The following is a 17,436-nucleotide window of genomic DNA, read 5'->3' on the forward strand; positions in this document are numbered from 1 at the left end:
AGTCTCCTGTCAATTCGAAAAACCAGGACAACGCCTTTAAGACCTCAATCTGACGGGATGGTGGAAAGATTCAACCGAACTTTAATCCAACAACTGGCACTGTTCACCACCACCCGTCAGGATGACTGGGACGAACATCTCCCTTACTTGCTCATGGCCTACCGAACCAGCCAGCACGGGGCCACCGCATGCAGTCCAGCGTTGCTTATGTATGGGCGGGAGTTACGGGCTCCCGCCGACTTGCTATGCGGTCCCGTGCCAGACACAGTGGTTAACCCGCCGAGGGAGGGGTACGCACGTCACCTAGAGGAAGGCATGGAGCTAGTCCATGCCTTCGCCCGCCGCCAACTCCATCTGGCGGGGGAAAAGATGAAGCGCAGGTACGACGACCGGAGCCAGGGGAGTCAATACGCTCCGGGGATGAAGATTTGGTTCTTTAATCCCCGGAGGCGGAAGGGAAGGTGCCCAAAACTCACCTCCCCCTGGCAAGGCCCAGGAGTCGTCCTGTCGCAAATCTGTGACGTGGTCTTTAAGATCAAAATGGGGCCACGAGCCCTCCCTCGGATCGTCCACGCCGACCGGATAAGACCTTACACCGGCGAGCAGGCGCCCCCGTGGATTGCCTCGGCTTTAAATGCCGAGGCGGGACCCAGTACCTCTGAATAAGGGGGGCTTATTAGTGCCAGAGGACTGGGGGATTGAGGAGCGATAGGCCCGGTGGGTAAGGGTGGCATCCCTGCCACCCTTCCCATGGGGGGGCAAAGGAGCAATAGTTTATGGGGTGTATGGCAGTGAAAACTAGCCCGGGTGGGTTAGGATATGGTGTGTAGGGATCTAGAAGATGACAGTAGGTAACGTTAAGGTTAGTTAGTGACTGATACCTGTAGTGGGGACGCAGGTAGTTTAGTGTGGTTGATAATGACGAGGGAGCGCAATAGTTAAAGGGACGACTGGGAAGCGCAAGTTTCAGAAGGGAGTAGTTAGCTGAGATGATGCTGTGTGTGTGAGAATTGAACAGGTGTGATTGCACAGGTGTGCAACTGGACAGGTGTGTGGAGCAGTGTATGAGTAGTGAGTGTTGTGGATCAGCGCGAATGCGCTTGGGGAGAGAAGGGTGCAGGTGGCACCAGGTGTGAGAGCACAGGTGTGCAGGTACAGGTGTGTGGAGAGAGTTGGAGTGAGTGGTACGGAGTGGTGTGCATGGTGCGAAGGTGTGGATGGGGGAAGAGTGGACCCCTTTCACGAGTACCCGGGGCGGGTAGTGTAAGTGTTAGGTAGAGGGTGCAGGTAAATTGTGGTTGGATATTGGCATTTGTGGTGCGGTTGCAGAATGGTGTTGTGAATGGGTGCATTAGTGTTGTGGAAATGGCTGGGCGTGTAGCCTGTTAGTGTGTGTAGTTGGTTGAGCACTCCACCACTGTGAGGATGTCGGCCAGGTGAGGCCGCAGGTGGGCTCTGGGAGCCGGTAGTTGTGAGTGGGTGCCTGAGGATCCCGGGTGTGGATCGGGCAGCCCAGTGCCAGAGAGGGCACGGAGTGGGGAGAGAGCCAGAGGGCCTTCCCCAGGTAGTTAGGTTAGGGTGAGGAGCAGGTAAGCTCGGAGGCAACTGCAGTGGTGGAGGTGTGCAGGTGGGTAGACCCACTGGGAGAGGTACACGCCGCAGCCCAGAAATTGTGCGAGGGCACCGGGAGATGAATCGGGGGAGTGAGACCCCAAATTGAAGAGCACCACAGTTTGGCCAATGGGAATTGGTTTTTAGAACCCATAGTGTAAGAGGGCCAATGGTTTGGCCGGAGGAAGACCCCGGGTAGTGTAAAGTTGTAAAGTCATTTAGGAAATAGTTAGGATTGATGAACCTGTCGCACCATACGCAGCCACTTACCTGTGGTGATGATGATGACTCCACACCTGTGTTTTCTTTGTTTGTGTTGCAGAAATGAGAATTGCTGTTGGATTTGTGAGACGCATCACGACGTGGATGAGACATTGGGGTGATTCCATCTCTCCCTCCCTAGGAGGGACTGATGATGAATTGGTGATGGCAAATTTTGATGTTGAGTTGGAGATGGCAAATTTTGATGAGAGTTGAAAATGGCAAATTTGATTGGTTAGGAGGGAGAGAAGACGAATTTGGTATATGGGAGGAACGGGGAAGACAGTAGGGATGTTGTTGATTTGTAAAGTAGATGTTTATGGGTAGTGTTGTGTTTTGTGGATACAGTAAGGGGTAAGGGAGGGGCCATGTAGGTTACCTGGTGGGGGGGGGGGCGTACGATAGGAACGTACCTGTCTCACCTGGTTCCCATGTGCCCCCAGGGTGCATCACCTTACATTGCGTGCACTTTTGCGCCCTTACCACCTTACTCACTTGTTTCTTCTTTTGTCTCCCACCTCCGAGGATCTGGCTTTGGGGTAGAGAGAGAGGAGAGAGAGGTGCTGGCTGCGCAGTTGTGGGCCTGCACTTTCGCTGTTTGCTGCCGGGATCGATACACCATATGGACCGCAATGTTTGTGGCCACCCACAATGGACCGCAGTTCGTTTGCGGCCAAGCACCACCCGGGGATGGACCTATGGGTCAACGTGGCACCTATGCCATACAGGTGAACCACTTTTAGTTACCACCAAGTGCACCACAAGAAGAGCAAGAGACACCTGCAGGGTTAGGGGTTGTCGAGTTTATTTTTATTCCAATGAACAATGGTGACTGCACCGATTGGCGGTGGGGTGGTGCTTTTGATGCTGGGACAGGGTGCTCTGCACGTTATTAAAGGCCGTCGGCCACAGAGCACTCGTGGGTTGGTGTATCGATGTTGGCAAGCGCGCTCTCTCTATGCATAACATCTGCATGTGTTCCTCCAAAAACAGGTCCTGGATCGTAGTGTAGATATCAGCGTAATCTTGTAAATAATGCTCCCTACCGGCTGTATGTTTAGTTTGAGAATTCTTTCCGGATTCGGTTATCCTGTGGGTGTGTTTCTGTGAGGAGAAGGGTGCAACGTCGCAAGGGGACATATTTACTCATTTGTGAATATCAGTAAAACTGTCGCACTCAGGGTAGAGTTAATAGTAGAGGGAACTACATTGCGTGCCACACTAAAGTAGGTAAAAATTTATCGGGTCGGGACGCCCCGAGGGTAGAGAAGGGTGCAATGTTGCGAATATGGAATTTGGCCTCCATATCCGCTTGTAAATATTCCCCTATTTTCTCCGATACTCCCCAACTCTCCCTTACCCCATTCCCTAGTCCCATTGTCTGTAAACAACACCCATTAGAGCCGATCTTCCCCTTCATCCCCCCATTAAATGTCGTGCCCAGGTCCCCCGCACCACACGTAGACAATTATAGGACATCTTGCTAGTTATTCTTAATCTATGTCAGTTAAGGACTTGTTTCCATTAATTATGACTCTTCGTTGCACCAGAATGTGATTATATGGCACCTGTTAGGAAGTTTAGGACCTCCCCATACCTCTCCGCATCTCTTCCCCATGAAGAAGCGCCAACTACAACAACAACAACAAAAGAGGGGGGCGGCGCGGTGACGGCATGGGGAGTGGGCGTCCTCCTTCCGGCTCGGTTAGCCACCATTGACCACGCGCTCCACGGGGTTACCACGAAGGGGCTCCCTGTCGGCCCCTCGTCAAGGGCGGAGCCGGTAACCCCCGCACCCAATGAGAAGCCATGGGCCGATGCCATCTGGGGCGGCGCTAACGAGCCGAGGGCGTGTCACTCCCCGCCGGATATATACGCGGCCCCGCGCCGGACGTGACGAGAGATGCGCCCCGAGCTTGGAAGGAAAAGACGCCACCCTCCCGAGCGCTGAGCGACCTCCCCAGCTTGAGACCAAAGTCGCGACCCACAAGCGCTGTGATACCTTCACGCATCTCTGGACACCACCGTACGTGATTCTGTCCCTGAGCCAGGTGCACCTGAGCCATCGCGACCTGCCTCCCCTTTTCATCAACCCCCGTGTGAGTCAGCATTTTGTCCCGTGTGTCTGTCGTCTGTCCGGGGATAATATAAGAGTGTGTCTAAGTGCCTGTCTTCCTGTAATATACCTCTAGCCCCTGTAATCTAACCTTTTTCCGTACGAATATACTTGAGAATCGAAACCCTGGTGTCGTATTGTGTCATTATAACCCAGCCGGGTGTCTTCTCTTTCCTATTGAGCCAGCGTAGCGCGATTAGTCAACATTCGGGCACAATCGGGTAACTTGTACGGATACGGCGGCCATCCCGCTCGGCCCACCATACCATCAAAGTCGTGTCTGTAACAATATCAAAGGTGGGCAAGTTTGTGATATTGTGATAACTGCCAAAATCGAGACTCTCCGCTCACCTTCACTCTTTCATTCCTCTTTTCTCCCGCATCTGGAACAAACTCCCTCACTCTCTTCAATCCCACCACTCCCTCCAGGTCTTTAAAACAGCTGTTCACCACCATCTCTTATCTTCCGCCATCCAAAACGTTGATCTTTTCTACCCCCGCTAATACACCCCAAATCCGCCTCTTTCAATCCCCACCGTCTTTCCTGAAATTCCTCGTCATGAAATTCGTAGTAGTGAAAGTCCTAGTAGTGTTCATTTGCTCTGCACCGTGTACCCCTCCCTCCTCCCCAACCCTTTCCCTTCCACAGATCTCCCAATGTCCTTGTTCTCTACTGTTGTTGTGCTTGTGTACTTCCCTCTCTCTCTCCTCTTGTCTCCCACTCCCTTCGTTGTATGTTTGTTGTATGTTTGTATAGAAGCTGATATTTTGATATCAAAGGTGGGCAATTCCTACTTCATCATCAAAGGTGTTATAAAGAGTGCCGAGTATATCAGCAAACGGTTCCAATCCCAACACAGTCATCAATTGAAGGGGACTATATAACACGAGCTGGATGAATCTGCATCAGTGGCAACCCCTGGATGTTTTAATGTTAAATTTTGTCATTTCCAATCAGTCATGTGACTCACCTAATGTATTGCTTGAGCTGAATCGGTCATGTTTTTACAGCCAAACTATCTTTACTGCTGTGATAAATTAGTCTCTTGGAACGGGGATTCCGACAAAACAGCTTTTAATGAAGAACCGTAAAATATCAGTGCCTTGATTAAAGTTATTATTATTAGTCCCCAAGTTGGACCTATTCCAAAGCAGGGGCTTATGGTTGGGTCTCGTCCATCCATGTGTGCGTGTGTCGGCAACCATGGCTCAGATGTATGGATCGATTTTGTTCATACTTGGTACAAAGACAACACATGATGGTAGACATATGCACGTCATTTTGTTTCACAATGCGATCAAAGATGGCTGGCTGGCGGCCATTTTTGTTGTAAAAAAACCCGATGTTGAAAACGTCCTCAACCATTCCTCCGACATGCATTTACCGATCTTGTTCAAACTTTGCACACAGATGATGAATGATGGGTTACATATGCACATCATTTATTTTCGACATCAGATCCAAGATGGCCGACTGGTGGCTATGTTGTTACTTAAACGTGTCCCCAACCATTCCCCAGACATGAATGGACCGATTTTGTTCAAACTTGGCACAAAGACAACACATGAGAGAATACATATGCAGAAGATTTTGTTTTGTAATCCGAACAAAGATGGCCGACTGGCGGCGTTTAACTCCATATAGCCATATTACTAAAACCACAGGTGCTATGACAAATAATGTCTTTTCCTCCTTGTTTTATGTGATTTTGACACCGTATGCGGAACCATGTCACAGCATCGTCAGTAATGTAGTTGGTGTATCATTAAAAATATTAAGCTTGTTCCATCAACATGTTGAACTTTGTTTTTTTTATTTTAATCACTTGAATTAACAACTTACTAATCTTTTGTTGTCATACTTACATGATATAGCAAGGAGCCATTACATGGTAATTACCTGGGCTAATATCATAGTACGGTGCGCAGGTGTAGATTTTCTTCGGAAAACACTGCAGCCATTACGTCATGTAAGCAGACGTGCTTTGTGTGCCCCAGGTTTGACTACCTTTCTGAACTGGAAAGTCGGTTAGCAAGGCCAGCGACCCTGCTTCCTGTGTTTAACCGCACAGTGATGCAGGGAAATGAGGGAGCCGTGAGAATAGTGACCGTACCGGAAGGTGAGCATGATTTGCAAAGTAAAATGTATTACTTGTGACAAGTTGTTGATGTCTTTTATTAAAGACATCTAGATTTGTATTTAACAGTGTCTATGGCTCCTTCAAGAGCTTGTACAGACAATGCAAGCAAGACAGGGACATCAGGAGACATTGGTATACTTGTACATGAATGGGAAGATCATCAGTAGACAGTGGACAAATCAAGCGTATATTGGAATTGAACATGTGATCCCTCCATCTTTCACTCTGTGCTCATATAACAATGTCAAACAGGCCAATGATTTGTTTTTCTCTAGCTCCTATTGCTGTCCACCAAAGGTGTCTTTTAGGAATTTTATTTTGACATTATTATTGGTGTTATCTTTAGTTTTGCCGAGTAACTTTAGATTGTGTCGGTTAAGTATGGATTCCTTATATAAACAAGGAAATGACAAGAAAAGACCTTTCCATGTGCTTTTTGATTGCACAGTAATGCTCAAAGTGAAAAGTAACTGATGATTTCAGCCGATGTCAGTCAATTCAACGACCGCACTTCAAGATAATAACGGTGAATTGTGAACCCCTTTAACACCAATTTTTGACAACACAATGCTTTGTGACAAAATATTTTGTTCCAAAAAATGTTTTCAATTGTTCACTTTGTGTTTTGAAGGTTTTTGTTGAGAGGATTTGAACAAGTCTTTTTGATCTTCAAAAAAGTAGATTGAAGTGGGGGGAAAAGAAGCCCTCTGTCTCGAAGGCTCTGTCAAGATGTCCCATGCATTGTCCCAGCTCAAAATACTCATAAATGTTTGCATTCCACTTGGTCCTGTCGTTCAGTGCACTGAGCATTTGCAATGGCAACTATCAGTTACTGCATCAGCCAAAGAGCCCGATGGTGTGAACGTTCTGGACATTGAATATATTACTGGAACTCAGCAGGTTTTATGGGAAGATCTTGCTCCACCTGTCCCGACAAATACATCTTTCCCAACTTACTCTGCAAACTCGTATAACATATCATTTGGTAGCTAAGGTTCTTGACTTTGATGAAATTTTTGGTATCTTTTATGGAAGATGTACATCGTAATCACATTATCATCACATTTATGTGCGATAAATATCGGAAAACTGTGTAGAACAACTACCAGGAGGACCTGGCGTTGCCGGGCGGAGGGGAAGGCAGAAATTGGAGGGGTGAGGAAGGGAGTGGGGAGAGTGGAAAGGGGAGGAGAGGGGGAGGTGAGGGGAGAGGAAAGAGAAGGGAGGGGAGAGGGAGGGGGAGGAAGGGGGGAGGGAGGGAGTGAAAGGGGGGAGCGAGGAAGGGGGGAAGGGGAGGAAGGGGAGGGGGGAGGATAGGAGAGGGGAGGGGGCAATGGGGGCGGGGGGCCAGGATAGGAAGGGAGTTCATATATATGCTGGTGGGTGAATGTGGCGTTCATCACGTTTCTGAGTTAAGTGTGATGCCGATCAGGAAGAAGAAGAAGCCGTCCTACCAACTTCGTACACTTCCGGAATTGTTTGATTTATTTGTATTCAAATATCTGGTGATTGTTGTACACCGCTCCTTTCCTATGCCATCTCCAGGCATTGCAAATCGTCATTGCCGGGCACCAAAGGGGGCTCGGCAGTGACGCACGCTGAAAGAGAGTACTCAGTTTTCACTCTGGTTTCTTTCTTTCTTGGTTGTCCGGGCGATATCTCAGCCATCCTTTGAGCTAGGAAGCTGAAATTTCGGCACAATGGTGAGCAAGTCCTTTGTCAAAAACGGTATTTTTTTTTTGATTAATCAATTAATTGAGGAGTTATTTAATTATTAGCGATTAATTAAGTACTTATTTAATTAATCAAATTTCCTTTCTCTTCTGACCATTAACTCAGGCACCTTTTGAGTTAGGAAGCTGATATTTGGACATGCCAATGACCAGGTGATTTGGCTGCAAAGGATATTTTTGATTTATTAATTAATCAATTAATCGATTAATTATTTAATTATTCGATTAATGACAAAAAAATTTTTTTTTAAAGTTACAGATTCTGATGAAATAGTGGTAGTTTATTTGTTCTCTGACCAAATTGATTAATAATTTAATTTTTTTATGATTATTATTTATTTATTTTCATTATTAATCATTTATTTATTTTCTTTCTCATTTGGCCAATATCTCAGACACCTTTTGAGCTGGGAAGCTAATATTTGGACATGAGTGACCAAGTGATGTGGCTATCAAGGATATTTTTGATTTATTGATTAATCATATCATCTATTAATTATTTATTGATTAATCGATTAATTATTTATTGAGTAATCAATTAATTATTTAATTTTTCATAAATGACTTATTTAATTAAATTTCTAAAAGATACATCTTCGGATGAAGCACTAGTGGTTTAGTTATGCGATTAGCCAATTGATTATGAAAATATTTTGTGATAATCTTTTATTGATTTTAATTATACAATTAATCAATCAATTAGTGTACACCTCTCCCTCCCAATGCAGCCTCAATGAGCTGCACTGCGGTATTGCCGGGCGCCGGAGGTGCCCCGGCAATGCCGCGCTGCAGCATATTTAATTATTTGGCATGGGGCGGTGTACTTTGAATGTATTTGTACTTGTTTATTTATTTTTTACTCCAAAAAACGAACTTTCTTTTTTCAATTCTTTTTTTTTGGCCTAAAACACTCCCAGGCACTCACTAATGAACCTCTGAAAGTTTGATGAAGATCCGTTCAGCCATCTCTGAGAAAAATGGCGACACAGACAGACACACACACACACACACACACACACACACACACAGACCAACAGCTCTCTTATATAGTAGACTAGCAGAAGTACCCAGCATTTCCCGGGCAGGGGAGGGGAAGGGGAGGGGGGGAGGGGAGGGGGGTGAGGAGAGGAGGGGGAGTGGGAAGGGTGGGAGGGGGAGGGGGAGAGGGAGGGGGAGGGGGAGGGGGAGGGGAGGGGAGGAGAGGGGGGAGGGGAAGGGTCAAAAGGTCAAATACCGAAAAATGCAATTACAGGCACATTTTTCAAATGAATCTTTGTATGTGCAATCAACATTTGGGATGCATGAAATATGTAACGATTTTTTTGGATTTTACCCCCAGGTACATGCCCCAAAGGGCGATGGAGCTTGGGGTCATAGGGTTCAAAATGAAAGATCAACTCAAAATTTGATTATTTATTAAAATCTTTAATATATAAATATTTTTAAAAGTATTTATAAAATCACTACCTTGTCCAATCTCCCCACCTCCAACCAAAGATAATCAAAAATGCTCTTTCCTTACCCTTTCCTTACTCATATGTCCTCCAAATCCCTCTTCCATTTTCTTCCCACTTCCCCCTTCCTTTGTCTTTTATACCATCGTCAGTAACCTCATCATCTCTTCCTTTGTTCGCTTTTATTTTCCTCTTATATTATATCCCCTCCCCATCCACTCAACTCCTTTTCCTCTATTTTCCAACATAGTGAAAGACGAAATGTTTTACCATTTGCTTGTATTTTAACCTTACTGCACACTATGTATGACATATTAAATTGCTGTTTGATGAGAAGAGCTGATGACAAAACAAACGTTTACCATCAAGTGTACCCACCAGGACTGAGTCGATACACCACCCTAGAGCTGGACATGGCTCTGTCATGTCCCGGTACAAGAGATGAGAGCTGTCCACCCTGGGATCACACGATACAGCTGTTCATCTGCTGTCGGCCCAAAGGAACCCTTTGTGGCCAAGAGCTCGGCCGGTGGATAACACCTTTTCGAAGGTACCGGCTTGTCTGTCTGTGTTGCAGATTATCACTTTTTAATGTGCGAAACTAGTCTGGGTATCCCGTATCCGGCACTGCATGGGAAAAACAATGTAGGGGTTCCGGCACATATTGTGCATTGAAAATATATGGAGTTATTGCTCTCATGTTGGTGAGCTTTTCCTGGCAGTGGTTTCCGGATGTGTTGGCTATTGAAAAGCAATGGAGTTATTGTCCTCATGGTGGTTAAATTTTGTCTGTGGCCTGGTGGCAATACTGCCTAATCCCACATCCCAATATAAACTTATAGTGGCATCAAAGTGGCCTCCAAGGCCTATGTGTGGTAGTTTAAAAACTTGCCCAGATTCTGAAGTACCTACACCCAAAATTTGGGACCTCTCGGTGTTACGGTTCAGCCGTGAAAGAGTAACAAACAAACAAACAAACAAGCAAACACTTGAAATTATTTACAAGACGACTCAAAAGAATCATGATATTTGACAAAGACATTTAACATTTCACATCCAATTTCAAAATCAAAAGCTCAATGGATATTGCATCCAAAATCAATAGAAGCAGATTTATCATTTAGCTTCAATGTGTATACAGTAGTCACATGGTATCATATAACATGACCTTGTCTAGATTCTCACCACAAACACTGCGATGTGCCAGTAATCACTCCAAATAAGCTGCACAATTTCCTGCTGCACAGCTGCTAAAAGTCTCCGGCCTGATATATGGGTGCAATTTCCGCTGAATATCCTATTTTGTATCTGACATTGTATAATCTAATTCATCGTCATAAATAATTTTGATGGCTTATTACAAACTGAGACACCAAATTAGTTGTCATTTAGCTGTTCTCATAATAACTTTAGAAATCTTCATTTATTTCCGCAATTTGTCCAATCATGTTATTCCCTCCATGGTCCATTTCCACTGATGATCTTTTAATTCCCCCACTAACCCCCTCCCATACCCAACCTTATCTTGCCGGTCATGCTTACATGTCCATCGACTGTTCGCTTGCTCTCTTCTGTCCTTTTTCTGCTGGTCATAAACCCTTCATCCTCTTTCGCTGATGCCATCCAGATCAGTAGCGGAGTCAGCGTTAAGGGATGAAAGAAACGTGTCCACCTTCTCCAGTGAAAAAACACAGAGTCCAGGAGCAGTTGGGTGCGACTGGGTAGGGTGGGTACAGAAATTGAGCGGTTGGGGACGTAAGATTTGGAATCGAATACAGAATTGTGACATTCGGCCTTCTCAAGAGCGGAGTTGGCTGTGGTACCTTTTGAAGAGAGGGTTGGGATGGAGGGGTAGCATACACCAGAGACAGACTTGAGAAGACACCACCAGGTTTTAGAGCAGGTAGACGAGTTTGAAAGTTCTGTCTTGAGTTTGTACGAAACATTTGTTCCAGACTTTGTGGAATGATCTGGCGTTGCCTTCAGTCGGATTTGCCTTCCAGGAAGAGACAGCAAGTTGTTTCAAGACAACTTCCCCACAACAGGATTCAGTGTACCATGGATGTGAGGATGGGAATGATAACTGAAGGCAAGATTGGATGAATGTGCGCATAAGCGAGAGCATGTTTCTGTGGAATCATTTCCAAGTTTAGTTAATATCAGGGTCACCAGGTATAGGAGAACAGTCCTGAAGTGAGATGGTGGCTTGCATCCCTGCCAGTTAGCATGAGTGAACTACCAGACCCGCCAGTGCTAAGGTGGCTCTCTGAAAATACCCAGAGTTGTCGACTGTCACAAGCACATGATCAGCCAAATCATTTGGAGCGGAGGAAGAACAGGAGACATTGGCAGGAAAGTTAGTAATTACGAAGTCCAGAAGGGAGGATTTGCCATTTGGAGAAATTCGAGTTGGAAATTTCCAGATTCCAGATTCCCACCAAGTTAAAGAAGTTCTTTGCTGCAGTGCCATAGTTGGTGAAGGAAGTACCAACAACTAGCCAAATGGAATGGTGATAGTTGAAATCACAATTATCTAATTATTTAAATTTCTTTAATTGTTGGGTGGTGAGGAGGTATGTCGCATCATCTCTTCTCTTCATGTTTGATCTTTGCCATAGACCTGGTTTTATACCCAATTTATATTTTACAGCCAAATTCATGTCATCTACAGCTTTTAAATGGTTCTAATGATTGATTAATTTCTCAGGGACTCTGTAACTTATGAAAACATGCTTAGTGAACACTCGTCATATTTAAGGTCAGTAAACTATATAGATTGCTCCATTTTAGAGCCAAAATATCGCTGATGTATATTTATTCCATCCAAAAGTTGTCTGTGGTTGTACATATTCATTTATTTATGATTTATCATATAGTCAAATAAACCATTCTAGGACAACAGGGAAACCACTGTTTGCACCACTCAGGGATGCTTTAGACATTCTGGTTAAATTTCCAATCTTAGCTTACCGATCATATATTCTTGAACAAAAGAAACAACTAAATAATAATAATATGAAAGTAAAAGGTTTACGGTTTATACCATGTGTTGTCTCTTTAAAAAGCTATTTATATTATTTGTGCTTTAAAAAATAACTCCAAAGCAAAGGAAAACTAGAAAGCATCTGAAAATGAAAAGCCCATCTGCATCCGTTTGTATTCAGACATCCTCTTCTTCTGTATGCTCAAAATAATGAAAACAGTGAAAAAAAATGCGTAATGAAAATTGATGATTTTATGCAGCCTTGACCCAATTGAGCTTTAGATCTAAAAAAAATAATTGGCTTCTAGCTTTTGATTGGTGAACCAATTATGTGATCCAATATGCAAATTATTAAAATTTCAGGTCAATAACGTGACAATTGGTGATTTTACCCAACCTTGTCCTTTGACCTTTTGATCTAAAAATACTTGCCTTGTAGCTTTTGATTGGTGAACCAATTCAGTGATCCAATATGCAAATTCTTAAAATTTCAGGTCAATTGGATGAATTTTGATGTTTTTATGTGATACTGACCTTTGGCCTTTTGACCTTTTGACAAAATTACTAATTTGTCTTCTTCATATTATCATAATAAAGATTTGTTGAAAAATTGATGACAAAACTGAAATGGCAACTTTTAATTTCAGGTCAATCGGATGAAAATTGATGATTTTATGTGATGCTGACCTTTAACCTTTTGACCTTTTGCCAATATTATCAATTTGCCTTCTCCATATTATCATATTAAAGCTTTGGTGAAAATTTGATGACAATAGCTCATGGCAAAAAAACGTTGTGGCCCGGACACCTGGACACCAGGACACACCCGGATACACCCGGACACACCCGGATACACCCGGACACACCCGGACACACCCGGACACACACACACACACACACGATTGCAAAACCCCGTCTCCTGCTGTGCAGGGGAGGGGCTAATAAAGGAAAGTTGGTCTCAACAACGTTTCGGGCCGCATGCTCCACCCATCGACAGGAGGAAGTAACTGCAACGAATAGGAGCAGAGCTTATAAGAACTGCACACCCCGATTGGCTGGTTATTGTGTGGTGCTGATTGGTTGTTCATTGCGTGTTGCTGATTGGCCAATGTGGTTTTGCTCATTATGGTCCATTTTCCTCGATGTGTTGATGGCTATGTTGGTAGGTGTCTGCTTGTGAACGAGGGAGATCCAGATATCGCTAATGGGTCGCCCGTTTTCTTGGGGGACCGCGTGATGTAAATGTATCTCCATAATACCATGTGTTCGCTGTTACGAGCCAACACAAGGTGTAAACCATAAACCTTTTAATTTACTGTTATTCCACCATGGAATCTTTTAAATAGCATTTAAATAATAATTATTATTATTATTTAGTATGCAGCCTGTGGCTGCTGCTTGCTTCATTGCTGGGAACGTGGCTGTGCCACTGATGCAGTGCCCCCAATGTTAGCAGTAAGCTCGTACTCATTTTGCCAACATCAGATATATGATAAGCTGAGTTAACCCATCTTGTGATATTTAATGGCACGACATGGACTCAAACTTAAGATTCTGAGATTTTAAGCCAGCCACCTTAACCGTTAAGCCAACACCAGGTGGTGGTGGTAGTAGTAGTGGTAGTAATTAGTAGTAGTAGCATTAAATGATGTTCATTATTTAATTTGAAGTTGCTATTGGTGTGTCTGTCTCTCTCGCTCTCTCTCTCTCTCTCTCTCTCTCTCTCGCTCTCACCTCTCTCACCTCTCTCTCTCTCTCTCTCGCTCTCGCCTCTCTCTCTCGCCTCTCTCTCTCTCGCTCTCGCCTCTCTCTCTCTCTCTCCTCTCTCTCTCTCTCTCTCTCGCTCTCGCCTCTCTCTCTCTCTCCCTCTCACTGCTTCACCATTTCCCCAAGGAAAATTGGACATTGGCTCACCACCGTCTCCGCCTTGCTGCCTCTTTTCGATGGAGATACATGCCGCTTTACCATGAAGACCGTTCCTTGGGCAAAATCTTGGCTAACCTCACTTCACCTTCGTTTCTCTTCTCCTCAACCCCCCCAGTCAGGTTTGCGATCATTATCAATGTCCGTTGGAGCGTTTTAATACCACCGACAACAGAATTAATAATCTCGAAAATATATGACATTCATGAAGACACTTAATTTCATCTCCTGGTTGGCATAACATGGTGATTGATGTCACTTCATGTAGATACCACGGAGCTCAATTTAAACTTTAAGTGAACTGCTGTGCCTTCTCGCCCATTGATTTGTGAAACGTTGAGTGAAAAAAAGCAACGTCGATCCCATTCGTATTGCAACTGCACGGTGCGGCTTGTACACACAAAGTACACGCCTCATAAATGATGATACAATCTGCCAATATGTGTACTCTTTATGGGGAATAAAAATGCTTCCTTTTATGTTGAACTTAATTGCATCACCCAGTGCTTCTACTCATTTGTGCAATTTATATGCTTGCAGAAAAGCCATCCAATGACTGCTCTATTTAAGAAAGGATGAATGCCCTCGCTATCCCAGAACCATCTAAAATTAACGACCATACCAGGGCTTTTGAATTGATTGTTAATGTTTTGTGTAGAATGGTTAAGATATACCAATTTGCAGAGTAACACAGATTGATTTTGCCTTCTTCGAGAAATAGTTTTCCAACCAAGCATATCTTGATGCGTCCAAAACTGGTCTTTGCGCAGGGAAAATGAAATCGTAAATATATATATTTTGAAAATGTAAATACGTGTGAAACTCGTTTTTGGTGAATTTAAACAGATTGCGTTTTGATATTTCTTATGATAATCTTGACTTTTAGTGCTGGAAGGTTTATCTGTTAAGTTTTTGTTTTGTCCGATTGCTTGTCATGTCTGTGAACTATTTCTTGAGAAAGTCTGAAATATGGAGCTGAAAAGTTTTGTTTTTGTATACAGAGTCGAGGCTAATGGAACAGCTAGTACACTGAATGGATCAGGCATAGGCGTAGTGATTTGGGGGGAAGGGTGGTGGGTAGTGGGGGGGGAGGAAGGGTGGTGGGGGAGGGAAGGGTGGTGGGGGAGGGAAGGGTGGTGGAGGGGGGGGGGGAAGAAGGGTGGTGTTCAGAAGGGGCGACCGCACTGACGGCGAAGTGGATGGGGCGCAATATGACAACCTCAAAAAAACGTTTTCATGCTCCATTTGGTTGTACTTGTACAGTATATAAATTATAATACAACGGACTCGTGAGAGCACGAGACGTAACTTTAATAACCACGTTTTACATTTTAAACTCTGTGCTATGTATTAATACCATGTGACCTTTACCAACTCTTTCTATCCGGTGTAACATTTTTGTAATTATTAATCACCTCCATACAGTAAATAAATCCATATTAGTGATTATGGGGCTTCCGGCTGTTTAAATCTCTTATATTATCAAAAAAAATTGTGAATATTCGAACAGACGAGGTTATGCATTCTGTAATACCAAGATCGCCCAGGATAGGCCCAAGGGATGGAGGGGTTGTAATTGTTGGAAATATATTTTGTAATGACGTGTCGATCAGATATAGATGTCTTGCGTCTTACAGCCCAATTAGCGACGGTGAGGATCACGTGACAAGTTCGTTCTTTAACAATTCATTGTCCCTCCCTTTTCCTTTTGACGTCTTGTATCGGAATCCACTGATCTCTGTTCTAACTGGATAGGGTGCCCAACGTTAATTGGTCGGGCGGTCCGGAAGCTACCAGGCGTGCTCCATCCGCCATATTCCTTCTCCCACAACACAAAAATCACACTTGCATCAATACAAATACTGCTTCCAGGTGCATACAGTATGTCCTATGAAAATTCCACTTTCCTACTTCATTTTTCTCCTTTCCCACTTGGTTTTAGTCCATTCCCGGATTGAAAAAAGCCATGTTATAGTATTTATGAAATGCCATCGTGTGCTACTCATGGTTTTAAAAACCATGATGGCTGTGACCAAACGACAGGAAGAATCATATTTCATCGATAAGTGTCATTCACCTTAGTTACAATCGAGCATATGGGAACTCATGGGAGAGCAAAGATGGTGGACAAATGGCTTCAGAAAATGAGCTTCCCCTGCTATCCTGTTGGAGAAATCAGTGTATAGAGATCAGTGTTGGAATCCACACTTTTCTATAATTTCACCCTTTTTATAATATGTGCGGACATTATTCAATCATGATGGGTGTACAAAACTCAACACAACACGGAGGATTATGCAAACAAAGTTATGGATTACATACGATTAATTATTTGCAATAAGGGAATGGGAAACAGGAACGGGTTGAGGTGGGATTCCAACCATGAACGGGTCAACACGCAAGGCAGGATCTCTTTGGTGTGGTTCATGTGTAAATGTGAAATGCACAAACCTATGGTGCACAGGCACAGCTTCATTCGCTTCCGCAATAATTAAAATAAAGATAACACGGGTCGTGCATTGGCACAGAACACTGGCTTGATTGCTCGTTGCCTCAAAAAAAAAAACTCGGGCTATGTCATGAAGCCAAACCTTTGCTATTGCTAAAATACATTGTGCTTATATTGCTTGGATTAATTCCAATTTCTCTGGGCCATAAAGGAATTATCCTATAGGCCGGAAGGTTTTAATCCTGGGGCCTACACAAACTGTGTGCTTCAAAACACCTGTGACGCTGATCGGCCACAACCTTTCGACATTTGATGGTGCTTTTAATAGTCGCTGTTGGTCTTTTTCGCACTGAAGAGAAAAGTTCAAGGAAACTCATGGCGATTGTGAATATATCGCTTCTGTTTGGAGCAATTTCACCTCACATCCCACGGGACGTATTATTTAATTACTAATTAAAAGCCCGTCAAAAATTACGGGTTGGAACAGTTTATTCAACGGTACAGCCTCATGAGCCCGCCAAAGTCTGAAGCCTCAGCCTAGTGTCAGGTGTGCTTTTTTCATCTTTATTTATTAGACATCCTACAGACGTAAATGAACACTCGTTTTACTCTGAGTGCGTTGCACATCACATGCAGCGACTTTCACCTCCCTGTGCGTTGTATTTATTGTTTGTTTATTTTAACGCATTTGTACACCACCCTTGAGGCTAAATTTGCAAGCCGCCTTCTACAATTCCAATAGAAGAGATACTGTAATTACTCTTT

At 44.0% G+C, this 17,436-nt stretch overlaps 1 protein-coding gene across 1 annotated transcript in view; it reads left to right on the forward strand.

The window, feature by feature from the left end:
- Window positions 1–17,436, forward strand: part of LOC137433396 (uncharacterized) — a 105,290-nt gene that overhangs the window by 77,904 nt on the left and 9,950 nt on the right. The window contains exons 6-8 of the mRNA XM_078785919.1: window positions 5,987–6,108; window positions 9,698–9,866; window positions 14,193–14,344. Of these exons, the coding sequence (XP_078642045.1) occupies window positions 5,987–6,108; window positions 9,698–9,866; window positions 14,193–14,344 (443 nt within the window). The remainder of the gene's footprint in view (window positions 1–5,986; window positions 6,109–9,697; window positions 9,867–14,192; window positions 14,345–17,436) is intronic.

Source organism: Myxine glutinosa, chromosome 10 (assembly GCF_964187855.1).
Source record: "Myxine glutinosa chromosome 10, kmMyxGlut1.1, whole genome shotgun sequence".
NCBI classification, from domain to species: domain Eukaryota; kingdom Metazoa; phylum Chordata; class Myxini; order Myxiniformes; family Myxinidae; genus Myxine; species Myxine glutinosa.